Below are 23104 nucleotides of genomic sequence, written 5' to 3'. Positions count from 1 at the left end.
TGTATGGGGGGAGGTACTTGCGAAGTTCCTATATTGTGTGCAGGGTTGGACTAGATGACCACGGGGGGTCCCTTCCAGCTCTACAATCCTGTGAGAAACACATCTGTATGAACCTGCTTCCGCCTGCCATAGCAAATCCAGGGGGGGATTTTGAGAGCAGCCAGTGGACCCAAACGCAGGGCCAGCTCCTTTGCCTGGCTGCTCGGCCTCCTTTCCTCACCATTAACATCTCTGTGGTCTGCCGGGCTGCCTGGTCGTTCTCGGCGCGGATTTTGAGATCGTCTTGGTACTCTTTGCAGTTCATGTTTTCGTGAATTGCCTACAGGCGAGACACCAATTGACAATAAGAACATAAGAGAAGCCCTGTTGGATCAGGCCAATGGCCCATCCAGTCCAATCCTCTGTGTCACTCAGTGGCCAAAAGAACCCAAGTGCCATCAAGAGGTCCACCAGTGGGGCCAGGACACTAGAAGCCCTCCCAGTGTTCCCCCCACCAAGCACCAAGAATAGAGAGCATTACTGCCCCAGACAGAGAGTTCCAACAATATGCTGTGGCTAATAGCCACTGATGGACCTCTGCTCCAGATGCTTATTTAATCCCCTCTTGAAGCTGGCTATGCTTGCCTAAGAACATAAGAGAAGCCATGTTGGATCAGGCCAATGGCCCATCCAATCCAACACACTGTGTTACACAGTGGCCAAAAAACCCAGGTGCCATCAGGAGGTCCATCAATGGGGCCAGGACACTAGAAGCCCTCCCACTGTTGCCCCTCCCATCACACCAAGAATACAGAGCAGACAGTTCCAACAATATGCTGTGGCTAATAGCCACTTATGGACCTCTGCTCCAGATGTTTACCCAATCCCCTCTTGAAGCTGGCTATGCTGTAGCCGCCACCTCCTGTGGCGGTGAATTCCATGTGTTCATCACCCTTTGAAGAGGCTCTTCCACGGAGTCATGGCTCCTCCTCCAGAGTCTCAGGCTGAGGTCTTTCCTATCACCTCCTGCCTGGTCCTTTCAACTGGAGATACCGGGGATTGAACCTGGGGCCTTCTGCATGCCAAGCAGAGGCTCAGCCACTGAGCTACAGCCCCACTTCATGGCTCTCCAGGGTTTCAGGCTAAGGTCTTTCCCATCACCTCCTACCTGGTCCTTCTAACTGGAGATGGTGGGGATTGAACCTGGGACCTTCTGCATGCCAAGCAGAGGCTCTTCCACTGAGCCATGGCTCCCCCTCCTGGCTCTCCAAGGTCTCAGGCAGAGGTCTTCCCCATCATCACCTGCTCTGTCTATTGAACTGGAGATACTGGGGATTGAACCTGGGACCTTCTGCATGCCAAGCAGAGGCTCTTCCACTGAGCTATGGGCTCCCTCACCTTGCAAAGGAGACAGTTCACTTTCAGACACACGGGGCACGGAAACTCGTTCACGTCGTCCTCGAAGAAGCACCAGCCCCGGCAGTCTGTCGTCTTGCAGTGGTAGCTGCAGCGGCTACGATTCTCTGCCACCGAGATGCCCAAGTCCAGGAAGCGCTGGTATTCTGCCGGGCTCAGGAGCTGCGGATCGAGCCCAAAGTGGACAAGAAGACTTTTGGAGTAGGGGCTTCACGGCGGGGAGATTTGTACCTCCCCAGACGCACTTCATCATCATCGTCAGAAGATGATATTAGATTTATACCCCACCGTCCACTCTGAATCTCAGTGTCTCAGAAAAACCCTCACCATCTTCGTTGCCCTCCTCTGGACCCGTTCCAGCTCGTCTAGATTCTTCTTAAAATGCCGTGCCCAAGACTGAACGCAATACTCCAGGGGAGGTGTGACCAGAGCAGAGTAAAGCGATACCATCACTTCATGATCTGGACACTATGCTTCTGTTCGTACAGCCCAGGATTGCGTTGGCCTTTTTAGCCGCAGCATCACACTGTTGGCTCCTCTTTTCTTGCTGCCTTCAACTTTTCCTAGCATGATTCTCTTTTCTAGGGCCTTCTGTCTTCTCATAATGTGGTCAAGCCACGATTGCCTCAGTAGAGTCATTTTAGTCATTTAGTCCTTCATTCTCGACTTCTGTTGATACGAGGGCCGGCTCTCCCACTAGGCAAACTAGGCGGTTGCCTAGGGCACCGGGAGGGTGGGTGCACCAAATTGGGCTCCCTGCCGCCCTCCCGGTACCCCAGGCAAGCACCTAGTTTGCCTGCCTCCCCCGCCCCCCGTCCGCTACCACTCTCCGCAACCACCACTACCGCTGCCAACTCCTCCATTCCCTTCCCTCCCTTCTGTCATGAGCCCTGACGAGGAGGAGCTGTAAGGGTTAACAGACCTGGCAGAGTTGCCAGCCAGTTCCTCAGCTGAACAAACAGCAGCTGGCCCATCAATCACTCTCCAGGCACCAGTCTCAGCTGTTGACTATCAATCTCCTCCAAGCTCTCCTCCTCCCATCTCAAGAGTTCGAAGCAGGCTCCGGAAAGAACTTTCAGAGCGAAGACATGAGGCACGCCGATGCTTCAGATCTCTCAGCCCTGAGTTCTAGCAGAGTCACTGCCACCCAGGGAGCAGGCTGATTGAGACTCCCATATAGCTCCCACCCAGGACCTGGTAACCTTGTGGAAGCAACAAGTCTATTCTCTGGCTTGCATCCACGCTCCTTCCTGATCCTGACCTGTTTGATTACCTTGGCACCCTGACCTTTTGGCTTTTGGACACTGACTTCTGATTCCGGTTTGTGATTCTGCATTGGTGACTTGACTCCTGCTTGACTTCCTGGACTTTGACCTTGGACTGGCTTGGGACTCCTGCCTGCACGCACCCAGAGAACGTGACACCTTCGCCTCCCACCCCCACGGCTCCTCGCCCCCGCGTCTCCCCCCTCCCCACTGCGCCCCCCGCACCTCCTCCTCCCTCCCTCCCTTTGGACCTTTTCCCACCCACCCCGTGCCAATTTCAACACCGGAACCGGCTCTAGCGCCGCGTTCCAGCTCTCTAAAGCCCCCCCTCCCCAGCCGAACACTTGAATCGCGGGTAAAACCGCCTGGGACGCGCTCACCATCTCTTAGGAACGGTGAACCCCTGAAAGGGCAAACTCTGCTGTCGCTGACTCCTCCCCTCCCCACTTCCTGGATGGGAGAGGAGGCAGCGGGGGTCGCCCTTTCGAGACGCTGTTCCTGAGAGACGGTGAGCGTGTCGCGGTGCGGTTTTACCCGCGATTAGAGTGTTCGGTCGGGGGGGGGGGGCTTTAGAGAGCCAGAACGTGGCGCTAGAGCCAGTTCCGGCATTGAAATTGGCACGGGGTGGGTGGGAAAGGGTCCGAAGGGAGGGAGGGAGGAGGTGTGGGGGGGCCGGAGCTGCAGCGGGGAGGGGGGAGGAGTGGGGGCGCTTGGGGGGCGCCAGGCAGTGAGTCTTGCCTAGGGCGCCATGGGGCGTCGGGCCGCCCCTGGTTGATACAGCCCAAAATCGCACTTGCCTTTTTAGCCACCGCATCACGCCGCTGACGCGTGTTCAGCGTATGGTCCGCTAAGACCCCGAGATCCTTTTCGCACAGACTGCCGCTAAGACAAGTCTCCCCCATCCTATAACCACAGGTGGCTCCTGAGCCGTAGTTTGGCCACCCCTGGCAGCACTGCTTACAAGGGATGTTGCAGGAAGTGAATACAGAGAGGGAGGGGAGGGAGGGAGGGAGGCCTTGGGATCATAGAGTGTTCTGAGGGCAGGACTAAACCACTGGGCAGCTTATTGCCTCTCGCTGCTCCACAGGAGCTGATCCTTCCTTCTCTTCCTTCCGCAGCTGCGGTTGCCTGGATACCTACCGCTTTGATCTCCCGTTCCAGCAGCTGCCCTGGGCAGGAGTACTTCTGGTCGATGTAGGGGCAACGGACTTCCGGCTCTTGACTGTTGAGGATGGTCCCTTTCAAGCAGTCCCTGGGAGGAGAACGAAGGGCAGGATCAAAAAAGACGCAGGCAGGAGACGTTGGCTTCCTTCTCAGACTAGGTCACGGGTGGCCAAACTGAGGCTCGGGAGCCACGTGTGGCTCTTTCACACGTTATCGTGTGGCTCTCAAACCTCCCACTGCCCCATCAGCTGGCTTAGAGAAGGCGTTTCTCTTTTTGACATCACTTCCCCAAGTCAAGTCAGCTGGCAGCTTGGAGAACGTATTTTAAGTTTTGACAAAATTTTTAAAGAAATTCAAATCGATTTGATCCGATGGAAGGACTTACAAATTTCGCTGTTGGATGGAGTCGCCTCCATCAAAATGAATGTATTACCCAGAATACTTTTTTTGTTTCAGATGATTCCTATCACATTACCGCAAACTTTTTTTCCAACAACTTAACAAGATGACGCTTGCCTTTATTTGGCAAAACAAAAAGCCAAGAATAAAGCTTAAGATCCTACAAGAGAGTAAGCTGAGAGGTGGTTTAGCTTTACCGGAATGGAAAATCTATTATAAGGCATGCTGTCTTGTTTGGGCTAAGGAATGGTTATTATTGGATAACAAAAGATTGCTATCATTAGAAGGTGCAGGCTTAGCTAGAGGCTGGCACTCATATATTTGGTACCAGGCTCCCCCTGGAAATAACATCTTTTTCAGACATGTAATTCGGAAGCCTATCTTTAGAGTCTGGATGGAAATTAAGAAAAGGTTTTATACTTACGTACCTTGCTGGGTATCCCCAGTTGAAGCTTCTATGCACCCAAACGTCTATAACTGGGATGCCAACTACAATCATGGAGTATTATTGGATAATACTCATAATTTGAACTTAAATGATGATAACATTAAAATAGATGGGTGGACCAAGATGCAAGTTAATTCAAAATTTCAAGCTGATAAAGTAATGGGGTTTTCTAGAAAGCCAAATGAATTGGATAGGATATTACAAGATAATCAGAAACTTATTTCTAGAATTTATAATTGGCTCCTGCAGGAAAAAATGCAGAACGAGACAGTCAAAGAGTGCTGGATAAAATGGTTGAAAGATTTTGGCTTTAATATTGAGTTGAAGGAATGGGAAGAAATTTGGAAGCAAAACATACAACTAACTAAATCATCAATATTCAAAGAAAACCTATATAAAATGGTATATCGTTGGTACCTGACGCCAGAAAGATTGGCCAAAATTTATACGAGCTATTCCAATAAATGTTGGAAATGTGGCAAAATAAAGGGAACCCTCTACCATATTTGGTGGCAGTGTAATCATGCCAAAAAGTTTTGGACTCAAATCAATATTGGGTGCCAGGAAATTTTTAAAATAAGGTTTTTTCATACTCCAGAACTTTATTTATTGAGCATTATTAAAGAAAATATGCCCAAACTGGAAAAAAAAAAGAAGAAGAAGAAGAATTGCAGATTTATATCCCGCCCTTCTCCCTGAATCAGAGACTCAGAGCGGCTTACAATCTCCTATGTCTTCTCCCCTCACAACAGACACCCTGTGAGGTAGATGAAGATATTGGATTTATATCCCGCCCTCCACTCCGAAGAGTCTCAAAGCGGCTCACAATCTCCTTTCCCTTCCTCCCCCACAACAGACACCCTGTGAGGTAGATGAAGATATTGGATTTATATCCCGCCCTCCACTCCGAAGAGTCTCAGAGCGGCTCACAATCTCCTTTCCCTTCCTCCCCCACAACAGACACCCTGTGAGGTAGATGAAGATATTGGATTTATATCCCGCCCTTCACTCTGAAGAGTCTCAGAGCGGCTCACAATCTCCTTTCCCTTCCTCCCCCACAACAGACACCCTGTGAGGTAGATGAAGATATTGGATTTATATCCCGCCCTTCACTCCGAAGAGTCTCAGAGCGGCTCACAATCTCCTTTCCCTTCCTCCCCCACAACAGACACCCTGTGAGGTAGATGAAGATATTGGATTTATATCCCGCCCTTCACTCTGAAGAGTCTCAGAGCGGCTCACAATCTCCTTTCCCTTCCTCCCCCACAACAGACACCCTGTGAGGTAGATGAAGATATTGGATTTATATCCCGCCCTCCACTCCGAAGAGTCTCAGAGCGGCTCACAATCTCCTTTCCCTTCCTCCCCCACAACAGACACCCTGTGAGGTAGATGAAGATATTGGATTTATATCCCGCCCTTCACTCTGAAGAGTCTCAGAGCGGCTCACAATCTCCTTTCCCTTCCTCCCCCACAACAGACACCCTGTGAGGTAGATGAAGATATTGGATTTATATCCCGCCCTTCACTCCGAAGAGTCTCAGAGCGGCTCACAATCTCCTTTCCCTTCCTCCCCCACAACAGACACCCTGTGAGGTAGGTGGGGCTGAGAGAGCTCTGACAGAAGCCGCCCTTTCAAGGACAACCTCTGCCAGAGCTCCGGCTGACCCAAGGCCATTCCAGCAGGTGCAAGTGGAGGAGTGGGGAATCAAACCCGGTTCTCCCAGATAAGAGTCCGCACGCTTAACCACTACACCAAACTGGCTTTAAGAGATTAAGAGGGGGTAACCTACAGGATTGTAAAAAGACATGGGATCCACTCTATTTATGGATAAAAAGTAGGGGAATTGAAATGAGGAATTCGAAATGGTGTTTTGGAGATACCCCTTAAGCTCATGGTGGAGGGGGGGGGGTTGGTGATGGTTACTGTGTGGATATATATATAGTTATCGTTGTTGTTTTTGGTTGTATATGTGTATATGTATGGTGATGGTGTATTGTGTATGTGTACTGGTCAATAAAATCGTTTAAAATTAAAAAAAAAAAAAACACCTCCCACTGCCCCAACAGCTGGCTTGGAGAAGGCATTTCTCTTTTGACATCACTTCCCCAAGTCAAATCAGCTGGCAGCTTGGAGAATGTATTTTAAGTTGTTTTCTTTCCACCTCTCCCTCCCTCCCCCCAACTATTTGCCTTCCTTCCTCCCCTCCCTCCCTTCCATTGCAGTTCTCAAAAACACCTGACGTCCATGTCCTTGTGGCTCTCAAACATCTGACGTTTATTCTATGTGGCTCTCATGCAGAGGCTCAAACTGTGGCTCTCTCACACATATCGTGTGGTTCTCAAACCTCCCACTGCCCCATCAGCTGGCTTGGAGGCATTTGACTCTTTAAATCACTTCCCCAAGTCAAGCCAGCTGGCCCCTTGGAGAATGTATTTTAAAAAAACATGAAGGTTCTTTCTACCATATGCGGTGGACTTGTGAAAGAGCGAAAAAGTACTGGCAGATGATTCGGCAAGAGATTTCTAAGATCTTGGGATACGAATTTAACAAAGTTGCAGAGACTTTTCTGTTGGGATTACAAATGGAAACATTTCCAAAAGAAGACAGAACTTTAATTTGCTACTTGCTCACAGCTGCTAGGACATTGTATGCGCAGTTGTGGAAGCAAGAAAAAATACCAGAGAAATGGGATTGGATTGTAAAAGTTATGACACGGAGTGAAATCGACAAGTTAACAAGGACCTTAAGAGACTATGATTTAGAAGTATTTAAGATGGAGTGGAAAAAGTTCAGAAGATACGTAGAAAAAGAGTGGAAAATAAAAGGACATTGGACAATTTTTAATAATGACTAAGTTACAAGGGGGAGGAGGATATTAATTTTGGTTCTTAGTAATTAAGGGTACCTTTAATATTAAGATTTTAAGTATATAACACCGGTGGGAGGTCAAGTAACGGGGGGAGGGCTGGGTAGAAAGTAATATATGGGATAGATTAAAAAAAAGTAATCATTAATTAAGTAAGAAATTGAAATTTATTACCTTATGTTACTAATAAAATTGTTTGAAACCGAGAATGTATTTTAAGTTGCTTTCTTTCTCCCTCCCCCCCATCTATTTTCCTTCCTTCCTCCCTCCCTCCCTTCCATTGCAGTTCTCAAAAACACCTGACGTCCATGTCTCGTGGCTCTCAAACATCTGACATTTATTCTATGTGGCTCTTATGCAGAGGGCCAAACTGTGGCTCTTTCACACATATCGTGTGGTTCTCAAACCTCCCACAGCCCCCATCAGCTGGCTCGGAGAAGGTATTTCTCTCTTAAATCACGTCGCCAAGCCAAGCCAGCCAGCGGCTTGGAGAGTGCATTTAAAGTTGCTTTCTTTCTGCCTCCCTCTCTCCATCTATTTTTCTCCCTCCCTCCCTGTCTTGCGGCTCTCAAATTTTGGACATTTATCTGTGTGGCTCTTACATTAAGCAAATTTGGCCATCTCTGGATTAGACCCTGCATGGCTTTCACTGGATGACACTGCTTTCTATTGAAACAGATCCTAAAGAAGCCACGTTGGATCAGGCCAATGGCCTGTGCAGTCCAACATTTGTAGTACTGTGTACAATTTGGAGTAGTGTGTACAATTCTGGTCACCGCAACTCAAAAAAGATATTATAGTATTGGAAAAAGTGCAGAAAAGGGCAACTAGAATGATTCAAGTGTTGGGACACTTTCCCTATGAAGAAAGGTTAAAACGCTTGGGGGCTCTTTAGCTTGGAGAAACGTCGACTGCGGGGTGACAGGATAGAGGTTGACAAGATTATACATGGGATGGAGAAAGTAGAGAAAGAAGTCCTTTTCTCCCTTTCTCACAATACAAGAACTCGTGGGCATTCGATGAAATCGCTGAGCAGTCAGGTTAAAACGGATAGAAGGAAGTACTTCTTCACCCAAAGGGTGATTAACATGTGGAATTCACTGCCACAGGAGGTGGTGGCGGCTGCAAGCATAGCCAGCTTCAAGAGGGGATTGGATAAGAATATGGAGCAGAGGTCCATCAGTGGCTATTAGCCACAGCATATTGATGGAACTCTCTGTCTGGGGCAGTGATGCTCTGTGTTCTTGGTGCTTGGGGGGAGGCGATAGTGGGAGGGCTTCTAGTGTCCTGGCCCCACTGATGGACCTCCTGATGGCCCCTAGGGGTTTTTGACCACTGTGTGTACAGACTGTTGGACTGGATGGGCCATTGGCCTGATCCAACATGGCTTCTCTTGTGTTCTTATGTCTGGGGCAGTGATGCTCTGTCTTCTTGGTGCATGGAGGGGCACAGTGGGAGGGCTTCTAGTGTCCTGGCCCTACTGGTGGACCTCCTGATGGCACTTGGGTTTTTTTGGCCACTGTGTGACACAGAGTGTAGGACTGGATGGGCTGCTTGCCTGATCCAGCATTGCTTCTCTTATGTTACGTTCTTCAGGCCAGTATTGTCTACTCAGACTGGCAGCAGATCTCCAAGGCCTCAGGTCTTTCATATCACCTACTGTCAGATCTTTTGAACTCATGATGCCGGGGATTGAACCAGGGACCTTCTGCATGCCAACCGGATGCTCTACCACTGAGCTATAAGCTCCTCTCCATGGCACTCCAGGGTCTCAGGCGGAAGTCTTTCTCATCACTTGTTACCTGATCTTTGAAACTGGAGATGGCAGGGATTGAACCGCAGGCCTTCCGTGTGCCAAGCAGAAGCTCTGCCATGGAACCACAGCCCAGCAGGTGAGGACAACCATTCCAGGGATCTGGAAGCTGCACTGAGGGCAGAAGGCCAAAAATCTTCCGGGGGACTTACTTGCAGAAGGAGTGCAGGCACTCGCGCAGGGTCACACCCTCCCCGGGCTCCAAGGTCCCAAAACAGATGGGGCAATCCACCGCAGCCTCAGACAGCACCAGGCTCTGCCCATCCAGCTGCAGGAGCTGCTGGTAGTTGTCGCGTTTCCGCTTCTCTTTGGCCTGCCTCGAGGAGAGAGAGAGAGGGAGAAACACAGGTCAGAGGAAGAAGGGACCTCCTGGTGGCACCTGCTGTTTTTGTTTTGGCCACTGTGTGACACAGAGTGTCGAACTGGAGGGGCCATTGGCCTGATCCAACATGGCTTCTCTTATGTTCTTATGTGACACAGAGTGTCGAACTGGAGGGGCCATTGGCCTGATCCAACAGGGCTTCTCTTATGTTCTTATGTGACACAGAGTGTCGAACTGGAGGGGCCACTGGCCTGATCCAACAGGGCTTCTCTTATATTCTTATGTGACACAGAGTGTCGAACTGGAGGGGCCATTGGCCTGATCCAACACGGCTTCTCTTATGTTCTTATGTGACACAGAGTGTCGAACTGGAGGGGCCATTGGCCTGATCCAACATGGCTTCTCTTATGTTCTTATGTGACACAGAGTGTCGAACTGGAGGGGCCATTGGCCTGATCCAACAGGGCTTCTCTTATGTTCTTATGTGACACAGAGTGTCGAACTGGAGGGGCCATTGGCCTGATCCAACACGGCTTCTCTTATGTTCTTATGTGACACAGAGTGTCGGACTGGAGGGGCCATTGGCCTGATCCAACATGGCTTCTCTTATGTTCTTATGTGACACAGAGTGTCGAACTGGAGGGGCCATTGGCCTGATCCAACACGGCTTCTCTTATGTTCTTATGTGACACAGAGTGTCGAACTGGAGGGGCCATTGGCCTGATCCAACAGGGCTTCTCTTATGTTCTTATGTGACACAGAGTGTCGAACTGGAGGGGCCATTGGCCTGATCCAACACGGCTTCTCTTATGTTCTTATGTGACACAGAGTGTTGGACTGGAGGGGCCATTGGCCTGATCCAACATGGCTTCTCTTATGTTCTTATGTGACACAGAGTGTTGCACTGGAGGGGCCATTCGCCTGATCCATAAGAACATAAGAGAAGCCATGTTGGATCAGGCCAACGGCCCATCCAGTCCAACACTCTGTGTCACACAGTGGCAAAAAATTTTATATATACACACACACTCTGGCTAATAGCCACTGATGGACCTGTGCTCCATATTTTTATCTAACCCCCTCTTGAAGTTGGCTATATTTGTGGCCGCCACCACCTCCTGTGGCAGTGAATTCCACATGTTAATCACCCTTTGGGTGAAGAAGTACTTCCTTTTATCTGTTTTAACCTGTCTGCTCAGCAATTTCATCGAATGCCCACAAGTTCTTGTATTGTGAGAAAGGGAGAAAAGTACCTCTTTCTCTACTTTCTCCATCCAACATGGCTTCTCTTATGTTCTTATGTGACACAGAGTGTCGGACTGGAGGGGCCATTGGCCTGATCCTACCTGGCTATGTGACACAGAGCGTCGAACTGGAGGGGCTATTGGCCTGATCCAACATGGCTTCTCTTATGTTCTTATGTGACACAGAGTGTTGGACTGGAGGGGCCATTGGCCTGATCCAACATGGCTTCTCTTATGTTCTTATGAGACACAGAGTGTTGGACTGGATGGGCCACTGGCCTGATCCAACATGGCTTCTCTTATGTTCTTATGTGACACAGAGTGTCGAACTGGAGGGGCCATTGGCCTGATCCAACACGGCTTCTCTTATGTGACACAGAGTGTTGGACTGGAGGGGCCATTGGCCTGATCCAACATGGCTTCTCTTATGTTCTTATGTGACACAGAGTGTTGCACTGGAGGGGCCATTCGCCTGATCCATAAGAACATAAGAGAAGCCATGTTGGATCAGGCCAACGGCCCATCCAGTCCAACACTCTGTGTCACACAGTGGCAAAAAATTTTATATATACACACACACTCTGGCTAATAGCCACTGATGGACCTGTGCTCCATATTTTTATCTAACCCCCTCTTGAAGTTGGCTATATTTGTGGCCGCCACCACCTCCTGTGGCAGTGAATTCCACATGTTAATCACCCTTTGGGTGAAGAAGTACTTCCTTTTATCTGTTTTAACCTGTCTGCTCAGCAATTTCATCGAATGCCCACAAGTTCTTGTATTGTGAGAAAGGGAGAAAAGTACCTCTTTCTCTACTTTCTCCATCCAACATGGCTTCTCTTATGTTCTTATGTGACACAGAGTGTCGGACTGGAGGGGCCATTGGCCTGATCCTACCTGGCTATGTGACACAGAGCGTCGAACTGGAGGGGCTATTGGCCTGATCCAACATGGCTTCTCTTATGTTCTTATGTGACACAGAGTGTTGGACTGGAGGGGCCATTGGCCTGATCCAACATGGCTTCTCTTATGTTCTTATGAGACACAGAGTGTTGGACTGGATGGGCCACTGGCCTGATCCAACATGGCTTCTCTTATGTTCTTATGTGACACAGAGTGTCGAACTGGAGGGGCCATTGGCCTGATCCAACACGGCTTCTCTTATGTGACACAGAGTGTTGGACTGGAGGGGCCATTGGCCTGATCCAACATGGCTTCTCTTATGTTCTTATGTGACACAGAGTGTTGCACTGGAGGGGCCATTCGCCTGATCCATAAGAACATAAGAGAAGCCATGTTGGATCAGGCCAACGGCCCATCCAGTCCAACACTCTGTGTCACACAGTGGCAAAAAATTTTATATATACACACACACTCTGGCTAATAGCCACTGATGGACCTGTGCTCCATATTTTTATCTAACCCCCTCTTGAAGTTGGCTATATTTGTGGCCGCCACCACCTCCTGTGGCAGTGAATTCCACATGTTAATCACCCTTTGGGTGAAGAAGTACTTCCTTTTATCTGTTTTAACCTGTCTGCTCAGCAATTTCATCGAATGCCCACGAGTTCTTGTATTGTGAGAAAGGGAGAAAAGTACCTCTTTCACTACTTTCTCCATCCAACATGGCTTCTCTTATGTTCTTATGTGACACAGAGTGTCGGACTGGAGGGGCCATTGGCCTGATCCAACCTGGCTATGTGACACAGAGTGTCGAACTGGAGGGGCTATTGGCCTGATCCAACAGGGCTTCTCTTATGTTCTTATGTGACACAGAGTGTCGAACTGGAGGGGCTATTGGCCTGATCCAACAGGGCTTCTCTTATGTTCTTATGTGACACAGAGTGTCGAACTGGAGGGGCCATTGGCCTGATCCAACAGGGCTTCTCTTATGTTCTTATGTGACACAGAGTGTCGAACTGGAGGGGCTATTGGCCTGATCCAACAGGGCTTCTCTTATGTTCTTATGTGACACAGAGTGTCGAACTGGAGGGGCTATTGGCCTGATCCAACAGGGCTTCTCTTATGTTCTTATGTGACACAGAGTGGTAGACTGGAGGGGCCACTGGCCTGATCCAACAGGGCTTCTCTTATGTTCTTATGTGACACAGAGTGTTGGACTGGAGGGGCCACTGGCCTGATCCAACAGGGCTTCTCTTATGTTCTTATGTGACACAGAGTGTTGGACTGGATGTGCCACTGGCCTGATCCAACAGGGCTTCTCTTATGTTCTTATGTGACACAGAGTGTTGGACTGGATGTGCCACTGGCCTGATCCAACAGGGCTTCTCTGATGTTCTTATGTGACACAGAGTGTTGGACTGGAGGGGCCACTGGCCTGATCCAACAGGGCTTCTCTTATGTTCTTATGTGACACAGAGTGTTGGACTGGAGGGGCCACTGGCCTGATCCAACAGGGCTTCTCTTATGTTCTTATGTGACACAGAGTGTTGGACTGGATGTGCCACTGGCCTGATCCAACAGGGCTTCTCTTATGTTCTTATGTGACACAGACTGTTGGACTGGAGGGGCCACTGGCCTGATCCAACAGGGCTTCTCTTATGTTCTTATGTGACACAGAGTGTTGGACTGGAGGGGCCACTGGCCTGATCCCACAGGGCTTCTCTTATGTTCTTATGTGACACAGAGTGTTGCACTGGATGGGCCACTGGCCTGATCCCACAGGGCTTCTCTTATGTTCTTATGTGACACAGAGTGTTGGACTGGATGGGCCACTGGCCTGATCCAGCAGGGCTTCTCTTATGTTCTTATGTGACACAGAGTGTTGGACTGGATGGGCCACTGGCCTGATCCAACATGGCTTCTCTTATGTTCTTATGAGACACAGAGTGTTGGACTGGATGGGCCACTGGCCTGATCCAACATGGCTTCTCTTATGTTCTTATGTGACACAGAGTGTCGAACTGGAGGGGCCATTGGCCTGATCCAACACGGCTTCTCTTATGTGACACAGAGTGTTGGACTGGAGGGGCCATTGGCCTGATCCAACATGGCTTCTCTTATGTTCTTATGTGACACAGAGTGTTGCACTGGAGGGGCCATTCGCCTGATCCATAAGAACATAAGAGAAGCCATGTTGGATCAGGCCAACGGCCCATCCAGTCCAACACTCTGTGTCACACAGTGGCAAAAAATTTTATATATACACACACACTCTGGCTAATAGCCACTGATGGACCTGTGCTCCATATTTTTATCTAACCCCCTCTTGAAGTTGGCTATATTTGTGGCCGCCACCACCTCCTGTGGCAGTGAATTCCACATGTTAATCACCCTTTGGGTGAAGAAGTACTTCCTTTTATCTGTTTTAACCTGTCTGCTCAGCAATTTCATCGAATGCCCACAAGTTCTTGTATTGTGAGAAAGGGAGAAAAGTACCTCTTTCTCTACTTTCTCCATCCAACATGGCTTCTCTTATGTTCTTATGTGACACAGAGTGTCGGACTGGAGGGGCCATTGGCCTGATCCTACCTGGCTATGTGACACAGAGCGTCGAACTGGAGGGGCTATTGGCCTGATCCAACATGGCTTCTCTTATGTTCTTATGTGACACAGAGTGTTGGACTGGAGGGGCCATTGGCCTGATCCAACATGGCTTCTCTTATGTTCTTATGAGACACAGAGTGTTGGACTGGATGGGCCACTGGCCTGATCCAACATGGCTTCTCTTATGTTCTTATGTGACACAGAGTGTCGAACTGGAGGGGCCATTGGCCTGATCCAACACGGCTTCTCTTATGTGACACAGAGTGTTGGACTGGAGGGGCCATTGGCCTGATCCAACATGGCTTCTCTTATGTTCTTATGTGACACAGAGTGTTGCACTGGAGGGGCCATTCGCCTGATCCATAAGAACATAAGAGAAGCCATGTTGGATCAGGCCAACGGCCCATCCAGTCCAACACTCTGTGTCACACAGTGGCAAAAAATTTTATATATACACACACACTCTGGCTAATAGCCACTGATGGACCTGTGCTCCATATTTTTATCTAACCCCCTCTTGAAGTTGGCTATATTTGTGGCCGCCACCACCTCCTGTGGCAGTGAATTCCACATGTTAATCACCCTTTGGGTGAAGAAGTACTTCCTTTTATCTGTTTTAACCTGTCTGCTCAGCAATTTCATCGAATGCCCACAAGTTCTTGTATTGTGAGAAAGGGAGAAAAGTACCTCTTTCTCTACTTTCTCCATCCAACATGGCTTCTCTTATGTTCTTATGTGACACAGAGTGTCGGACTGGAGGGGCCATTGGCCTGATCCTACCTGGCTATGTGACACAGAGCGTCGAACTGGAGGGGCTATTGGCCTGATCCAACATGGATTCTCTTATGTTCTTATGTGACACAGAGTGTTGGACTGGAGGGGCCACTGGCCTGATCCAACAGGGCTTCTCTTATGTTCTTATGTGACACAGAGTGTTGGACTGGATGTGCCACTGGCCTGATCCAACAGGGCTTCTCTTATGTTCTTATGTGACACAGAGTGTTGGACTGGATGTGCCAGTGGCCTGATCCAACAGGGCTTCTCTGATGTTCTTATGTGACACAGAGTGTTGGACTGGAGGGGCCACTGGCCTGATCCAACAGGGCTTCTCTTATGTTCTTATGTGACACAGAGTGTTGGACTGGAGGGGCCACTGGCCTGATCCAACAGGGCTTCTCTTATGTTCTTATGTGACACAGAGTGTTAGACTGGAGGGGCCACTGGCCTGATCCAACAGGGCTTCTCTTATGTTCTTATGTGACACAGAGTGTTGGACTGGAGGGGGCACTGGCCTGATCCAACAGGGCTTCTCTTATGTTCTTTTGTGACACAGAGTGTTGGACTGGAGGGGGCACTGGCCTGATCCAACAGGGCTTCTCTTATGTTCTTATGTGACACAGAGTGTTGGACTGGAGGGGGCACTGGCCTGATCCAACAGGGCTTCTCTTATGTTCTTATGTGACACAGAGTGTTGGACTGGAGGGGGCACTGGCCTGATCCAACAGGGCTTCTCTTATGTTCTTATGTGACACAGAGTGTTGGACTGGAGGGGGCACTGGCCTGATCCAACAGGGCTTCTCTTATGTTCTTATGTGACACAGAGTGTTGGACTGGAGGGGCCATTGGCCTGATCCAACAGGGCTTCTCTGATGTTCTTATGTGACACAGAGTGTTGGACTGGAGGGGGCACTGGCCTGATCCAACAGGGCTTCTCTTATGTTCTTATGTGACACAGAGTGGTGGACTGGAGGGGCCACTGGCCTGATCCAACAGGGCTTCTCTTATGTTCTTATGTGACACAGAGTGGTGGACTGGAGGGGGCACTGGCCTGATCCAACAGGGCTTCTCTTATGTTCTTATGTGACACAGAGTGGTGGACTGGAGGGGGCACTGGCCTGATCCAACAGGGCTTCTCTTATGTTCTTCTGTGACTCAGAGTGTTGGTCTGGAGGGGCCACTGGCCTGATCCAACAGGGCTTCTCTTATGTTCTTATGTGACACAGAGTGTTGGACTGGATGGGCCACTGGCCTGATCCAACAGGGCTTCTCTTATGTTCTTATGTGACACAGAGTGTTGGACTGGAGGGGCCACTGGCCTGATCCAACAGGGCTTCTCTTATGTTCTTATGTGACACAGAGTGGTGGACTGGAGGGGCCACTGGCCTGATCCAACAGGGCTTCTCTTATGTTCTTATGTGACACAGAGTGGTGGACTGGAGGGGGCACTGGCCTGATCCAACAGGGCTTCTCTTATGTTCTTATGTGACACAGAGTGGTGGACTGGAGGGGGCACTGGCCTGATCCAACAGGGCTTCTCTTATGTTCTTCTGTGACTCAGAGTGTTGGTCTGGAGGGGCCACTGGCCTGATCCAACAGGGCTTCTCTTATGTTCTTATGTGACACAGAGTGGTGGACTGGAGGGGCCACTGGCCTGATCCAACAGGGCTTCTCTTATGTTCTTATGTGACACAGAGTGTTGGACTGGAGGGGGCACTGGCCTGATCCAACAGGGCTTCTCTTATGTTCTTATGTGACACAGAGTGTTGGACTGGATGGGCCACTGGCCTGATCCAACAGGGCTTCTCTTATGTTCTTATGTGACACAGAGTGTTGGACTGGAGGGGCCACTGGCCTGATCCAACAGGGCTTCTCTTATGTTCTTATGTGACACAGAGTGGTGGACTGGAGGGGCCACTGGCCTGATCCAACAGGGCTTCTCTTATGTTCTTATGTGACACAGAGTGGTGGACTGGAGGGGGCACTGGCCTGATCCAACAGGGCTTCTCTTATGTTCTTATGTGACACAGAGTGGTGGACTGGAGGGGGCACTGGCCTGATCCAACAGGGCTTCTCTTATGTTCTTCTGTGACTCAGAGTGTTGGTCTGGAGGGGCCACTGGCCTGATCCAACAGGGCTTCTCTTATGTTCTTATGTGACACAGAGTGGTGGACTGGAGGGGCCACTGGCCTGATCCAACAGGGCTTCTCTTATGTTCTTATGTGACACAGAGTGTTGGACTGGAGGGGGCACTGGCCTGATCCAACAGGGCTTCTCTTATGTTCTTCTGTGACTCAGAGTGTTGGTCTGGAGGGGCCACTGGCCTGATCCAACAGGGCTTCTCTTATGTTCTTATGTGACACAGAGTGGTGGACTGGAGGGGGCACTGGCCTGATCCAACAGGGCTTCTCTTATGTTCTTCTGTGACTCAGAGTGTTGGTCTGGAGGGGCCACTGGCCTGATCCAACAGGGCTTCTCTTATGTTCTTATGTGACACAGAGTGTTGGACTGGAGGGGCCACTGGCCTGATCCAACAGGGCTTCTCTTATGTTCTTATGTGACACAGAGTGGTGGACTGGAGGGGGCACTGGCCTGATCCAACAGGGCTTCTCTTATGTTCTTATGTGACACAGAGTGTTGGACTGGAGGGGCCACTGGCCTGATCCAACAGGGCTTCTCTTATGTTCTTATGTGACACAGAGTGTTGGACTGGAGGGGGCACTGGCCTGATCGAACAGGGCTTCTCTTATGTTCTTATGTGACACAGAGTGGTGGACTGGAGGGGCCACTGGCCTGATCCAACAGGGCTTCTCTTATGTTCTTATGTGACACAGAGTGGTGGACTGGAGGGGGCACTGGCCTGATCCAACAGGGCTTCTCTTATGTTCTTATGTGACACAGAGTGGTGGACTGGAGGGGGCACTGGCCTGATCCAACAGGGCTTCTCTTATGTTCTTCTGTGACTCAGAGTGTTGGTCTGGAGGGGCCACTGGCCTGATCCAACAGGGCTTCTCTTATGTTCTTATGTGACACAGAGTGTGGGACTGGATGGGCCACTGGCCTGATCCAACATGGCTTCTCTTATGTTCTTCTGTGACTCAGAGTGTTGGTCTGGAGGGGCCACTGGCCTGATCCAACAGGGCTTCTCTTATGTTCTTATGTGACACAGAGTGTGGGACTGGATGGGCCACTGGCCTGATCCAACAGGGCTTCTCTTATGTTCTTCTGTGACTCAGAGTGTTGGTCTGGAGGGGCCACTGGCCTGATCCAACAGGGCTTCTCTTATGTTCTTATGTGACACAGAGTGTGGGACTGGATGGGCCACTGGCCTGATCCAACAGGGCTTCTCTTATTTCTTAAGTACTTCTCTCCCTTTCTCCCAATACAAGAATTTTAGGGAACCCATATTGGATCAGGCCAATGGCCCCTCCAGCCCAACACTCAGTGTCACACAATGGCCAAAACCCAGGGGCCATCTGGAAGTCCAGCGGCAGGGCCACAACTCCAGAAGCTCTCCCACTGTGCCCTGCACAAGCACCAAGAATACAGAGCATCACTGCCCCAGACAGAAAGTTTCAACAATACATTGTGGCTAATAGCCACAGATGGACCTCTGCTCCATTTGTTTATCCAATCCCCTCTTAAAGTTGGCTATGCTTGTAGCTGCCACCACCTCCTATGGCAGTGAATTGCATGTGTTAATCACCCTTTGGGTGAAGAAGGACTTCCTTTTATCCCTTCTAACCCGACCGCTCAGCAATTTCATTGAGTGCCCACGAGTTCTGCCATAGGAGGTGGTGGCAGCTACAAGCATAGACAGCTTCAAGAGGGGATTAGATGAACATCTGAAGCAGAGGTCCATCAGTGGCTATTAGTCGCAAGGTTCAGATGGAACGCTCTTCTTGGCGTTTGGGGGGCCACAGTGGGAGGGTTGCTAGAGTTCTGACCCCAATGATGGACCTCCTGATGGCACCTGGTTTTTTTGGCCAATGTGTGACACAGAGTGTTGGACTGGAGGGGCCACTGGCCTGATCCAACAGGGCTCCTCTTATGTTCTTATGTGACACAGAGTGTTGGATTGGAGGGGCCACTGGCCTGATCCAACAGGGCTTCTCTTATGTTCTTCTGTGACACAGAGTGTTGGACTGGAGGGGCCACAGGCCTGATCCCACAGGGCTTCTCTTATGTTCTTATGTGACACAGAGTGTTGGACTGGAGGGGCCACTGGCCTGATCCAACAGGGCTCCTCTTATGTTCTTATGTGACACAGAGTGTTGGATTGGAGGGGCCACTGGCCTGATCCAACAGGGCTTCTCTTATGTTCTTATGTGACACAGAGTGTTGGACTGGAGGGGCCACTGGCCTGATCCAACAGGGCTTCTCTTATGTTCTTATGTGACACAGAGTGTTGGACTGGAGGGGCCACTGGCCTGATCCAACAGGGCTTCTCTTATGTTCTTATGTGACACAGAGTGTTGGACTGGAGGGGCACTGGCCTGATCCAACAGGGCTTCTCTTCTGTTCTTATGTGACACAGAGTGTTGGACTGGAGGGGCCACTGGCCTGATCCAACAGGGCTTCTCTTATGTTCTTATGTGACACAGAGTGTTGGACTGGAGGGGCCACTGGCCTGATTCAACATGGCTTCTCTTATGTTCTTACGTCTGGGGCAGTGAAGCTCTGTATTCTTGGTGCTTGGGGGGGCACAATGGGAGAGCTTCTAGTGTCCTGGCCTCACTGGTGGACCTCCTGAAGGAACCTGGGTTTTGGCCACTGTGTGACACAGACTGTGGGACTGGATGAGCCATTGGCCTGATACAACATAGAGCCAGTTTGGTGTAGTGGTTAAGTGCGTGAATTCTTATCTGGGAGAACCGGGTTTGATTCCCCACTCCTCCACTTGCACCTGCTGGAATGGCCTTGGGTCAGCCAGAGCTCTCTTATCTGGGAGAACTGGGTTTGATTCCCCACTCTTCCACTTGCAGCTGCTGGAATGGTCTTGGGTCAGCCAGAGCTCTCTTATCTGGGAGAACCGGGTTTTATTCCCCACTCTTCCACTTGCAGCTGCTGGAATGGCCTTGGGTCAGCCAGAACTCTCTTATCTGGGAGAACCGGGTTTGATTCCCCTCGCCTGCACTTGCAGCTGCTGGAATGGCCTTGGGTCAGCCAGAGCTCTCGCAGGACTAGTTCTTGAAAGGGCAGCTGCTGTAAGAGCTCTCTCATCCCCACCTACCTCACAATGTGTCTGCTGTGGGGGGGAGGAAGGTAAAGGAGATTGTGACCGCTCTGAGATTCAGAGTATAGGGCGGGATATAAATCCAATATCTTCTTCTTCTTCTTCTGTTACATTCTTGTGTTATTCTTATGGATTGTATTTACAGTCCTTTTTGCCCTGCCAAGGATCCAGGGGCTGGTTGCTCCCCCTGCCCACTTCCACTATCACCAACTAGGCCATCTCTTTGTCCAAGGCTGGTTTTGAGATTTGGCATTTCAAAAGCTGCACACATCAAAATCCAAGCCAGACTATGGTGGCTGCAGCATTCTGTACCCATGGAAGTTTTAAACCACTTCTCAAGGGTAGCCCCAACTAGAGCACACTGCAGCAATCCCATCTAGATGTAATCTAGATGCATGCATCAGAGATGCAAAAGAAGAAGAAGAAGAAGAGAAGAAGAAGAAAAGGAGAAGAAGAAAAAGAAGAAGACTGCAGATTTATACCCCACCCTTCTCTCTGAATCAGAGACTCAGAGCGGCTTACAATCTCCTTTCCCTTCCTCCCCCACAACAGATACCCTGTGAGGTGGGTGGGGCTGGAGAGGGCTCTCACAGCAGCTGCCCTTTCAAGGACAGAGTCTCAGAGCGGCTCACCATCTCCTTTCCCTTCCTCCCCCACAACAGACACCCTGTGAGGTGGGTGGGGCTGGAGAGGGCTCTCCCAGCATCTGCCCTTTCAAGGACAACCTCTGCCAGAGCTTTGGCTGACCCAAGGCCATTCCAGAAGCTGCAAGTGGAGGAGGGGGGAATCAAACCCGGTTCTCCCAGATAAGAGTCTGCCCACTTAACCAAAACTGAAGATTACATCTCTTGTTTAATTTTGTGTTAAGTAGTTTAATACTGTTACTATAAATTGTTACAATCTCCTTTATCTTGTTTCCCCACAACAGACACCCTGTGAGCAATGTTGCCTCTAAGGTGTGGAGTCTTGTGAGCAAAAATTCTACTGTGTGAGCTCCTGGCCTTCAAGTGGTGAGCTCCTGCATCAATTACTGTGCTCTGGGGTCATCCTGCCTGAGCTAAGGCAAAAATGTGTGAGCTGGAGGCTAGAAATCTGTGAGCTAGCTCACGCTAACTCAGCTTAGAGGGAACACTGCCTGTGAGGTAGGTGGAGCTGAGAGAGCTCTGACAGAGACTGCTCTTCCAAGGACAACTCCTAGGAAAGCTATGGCTGACCCAAGGCAATTCAGCAGCTGCAAGTGGAGAAGTGGGGAATCAGACCCGGTTCTCCCAGATAAGAGCTATGGCTGACCCAAGGCCATTCCAGCAGCTGCAAGTGGAAGAGTGGGGAATCAAACCCGGTTCTCCCAGATAAAAGAGCTCTGACTGACCCAAGGCCATTCCAGCAGGTGCAAGTGGAGGAGTGGGGAATCAAACCCGGTTCTCCCAGATAAAAGAGCTCTGACTGACCCAAGGCCATTCCAGCAGCTGCAAGCGGAGGAGTGGGGAATCGAACCCGGTTCTCCCAGATAAAAGAGCTCTGGCTGACCCAAGGCCATTCCAGCAGGTGCAAGTGAAGGAGTAGGGAATCAAACCCGGTTATCCCAGATAAGAGAGCTACGGCTGACCCAAGGCCATTCCAGCAGCTGCAAGCAGAGGAGTGGGGAATCAAACCCGGTTCTCCCAGATAAAAGAGATCTGGCTGACCAAAGGCCATTCCAGCAGGTGCAAGTGAAGGAGTGGGGAATCAAACCCGGTTATCCCAGATAAGAGAGCTACGGCTGACCCAAGGCCATTCTAGCAGGTGCAAGCGGAGGAGTGGGGAATCAAACCCGTTTCTCCCAGATAAGAGAGCTATGGCTGATTCAAGGCCATTCCAGCAGGTGCAAGTGGAGGAGTGGGGAATCAAACCCGGTTCTCCCAGATGAGAGAGCTCTTGCTGACCCAAGGCCATTCCAGCAGCTGCAAGTGGAGGAGTGGGGAATCAAACCAGGTTCTCCCAGGTAAGAGTCCGTGCACTTAACTGTTACACCAAACTGGCTCTAAAGTGGTTTAACATTCAAGACCAACACTACGAACAGTGCCCAGAAACAAATTGGGAGCCCGTGTAGACTGGCCAGGAGTGGGGAGATATGGGGCCTGCAACCCACAACCCAGTCAGTGTCCTGGCTGCAACCCCCCACCCTGAGCCTGCCTTGTCAGAACGGGCAGGATAGAAATCCCATCCAATAAAATAACGAAACATTCTGTACTAACTATAGTTTCTGGGCAGTCTTCAAGGGCAGCTCCATGAAGAGTGCATCGCAGCAATCTAATTCAGATGCAGGGGCGCTCAAACTGTGGCTTGGGAGCCACATGTGGCCCTTCCACACATATTGTGTGGCTCTCAAAGCCCCCAAAACCCTGTTGACCAGCTTGGAGGAGGTGTCTGTCTCTTTCAATCACTTCTCCAAGCCAAGCCAGCTGGCATCTTGGCAAATGCATTTAAAGTTGCTTTCTTTCCACAACTCCCTTCCTCCCTCTCTCTCCATCAATCTCTCTCTATCGATCTCTCCATCTATCCATCCATATCTCTCTCTCCCTCTCTCCATCTTTCTTTCTTTCTTTCTTTCTTTCTTTCTTTCTTTCTTTCTTTCTTTCTTTCTTTCTTTCTTTCTTTCTTTCTTTCTTTCTTTCTTTCTTTCTC

The 23104-nt window shown here is 50.1% G+C and overlaps 1 protein-coding gene across 1 annotated transcript in view; it reads right to left on the bottom strand.

Moving 5' to 3' along the window:
- RBCK1 (RANBP2-type and C3HC4-type zinc finger containing 1) overlaps nt 1–23104 on the bottom strand; it is a 44079-nt gene that overhangs the window by 9183 nt on the left and 11792 nt on the right. The window contains exons 7-10 of the mRNA XM_060263649.1: nt 9507–9667; nt 3801–3912; nt 1378–1557; nt 221–319 (exon numbers count right to left, since the gene is read on the bottom strand). Coding sequence (XP_060119632.1) covers nt 221–319; nt 1378–1557; nt 3801–3912; nt 9507–9667 — 552 coding nt within the window. The remainder of the gene's footprint in view (nt 1–220; nt 320–1377; nt 1558–3800; nt 3913–9506; nt 9668–23104) is intronic.

The sequence above is a fragment of the Heteronotia binoei genome, chromosome 2 (assembly GCF_032191835.1).
Source record: "Heteronotia binoei isolate CCM8104 ecotype False Entrance Well chromosome 2, APGP_CSIRO_Hbin_v1, whole genome shotgun sequence".
NCBI classification, from domain to species: Eukaryota; Metazoa; Chordata; class Lepidosauria; order Squamata; family Gekkonidae; genus Heteronotia; species Heteronotia binoei.
This window is presented reverse-complemented; position numbering and strand designations above follow the sequence as displayed.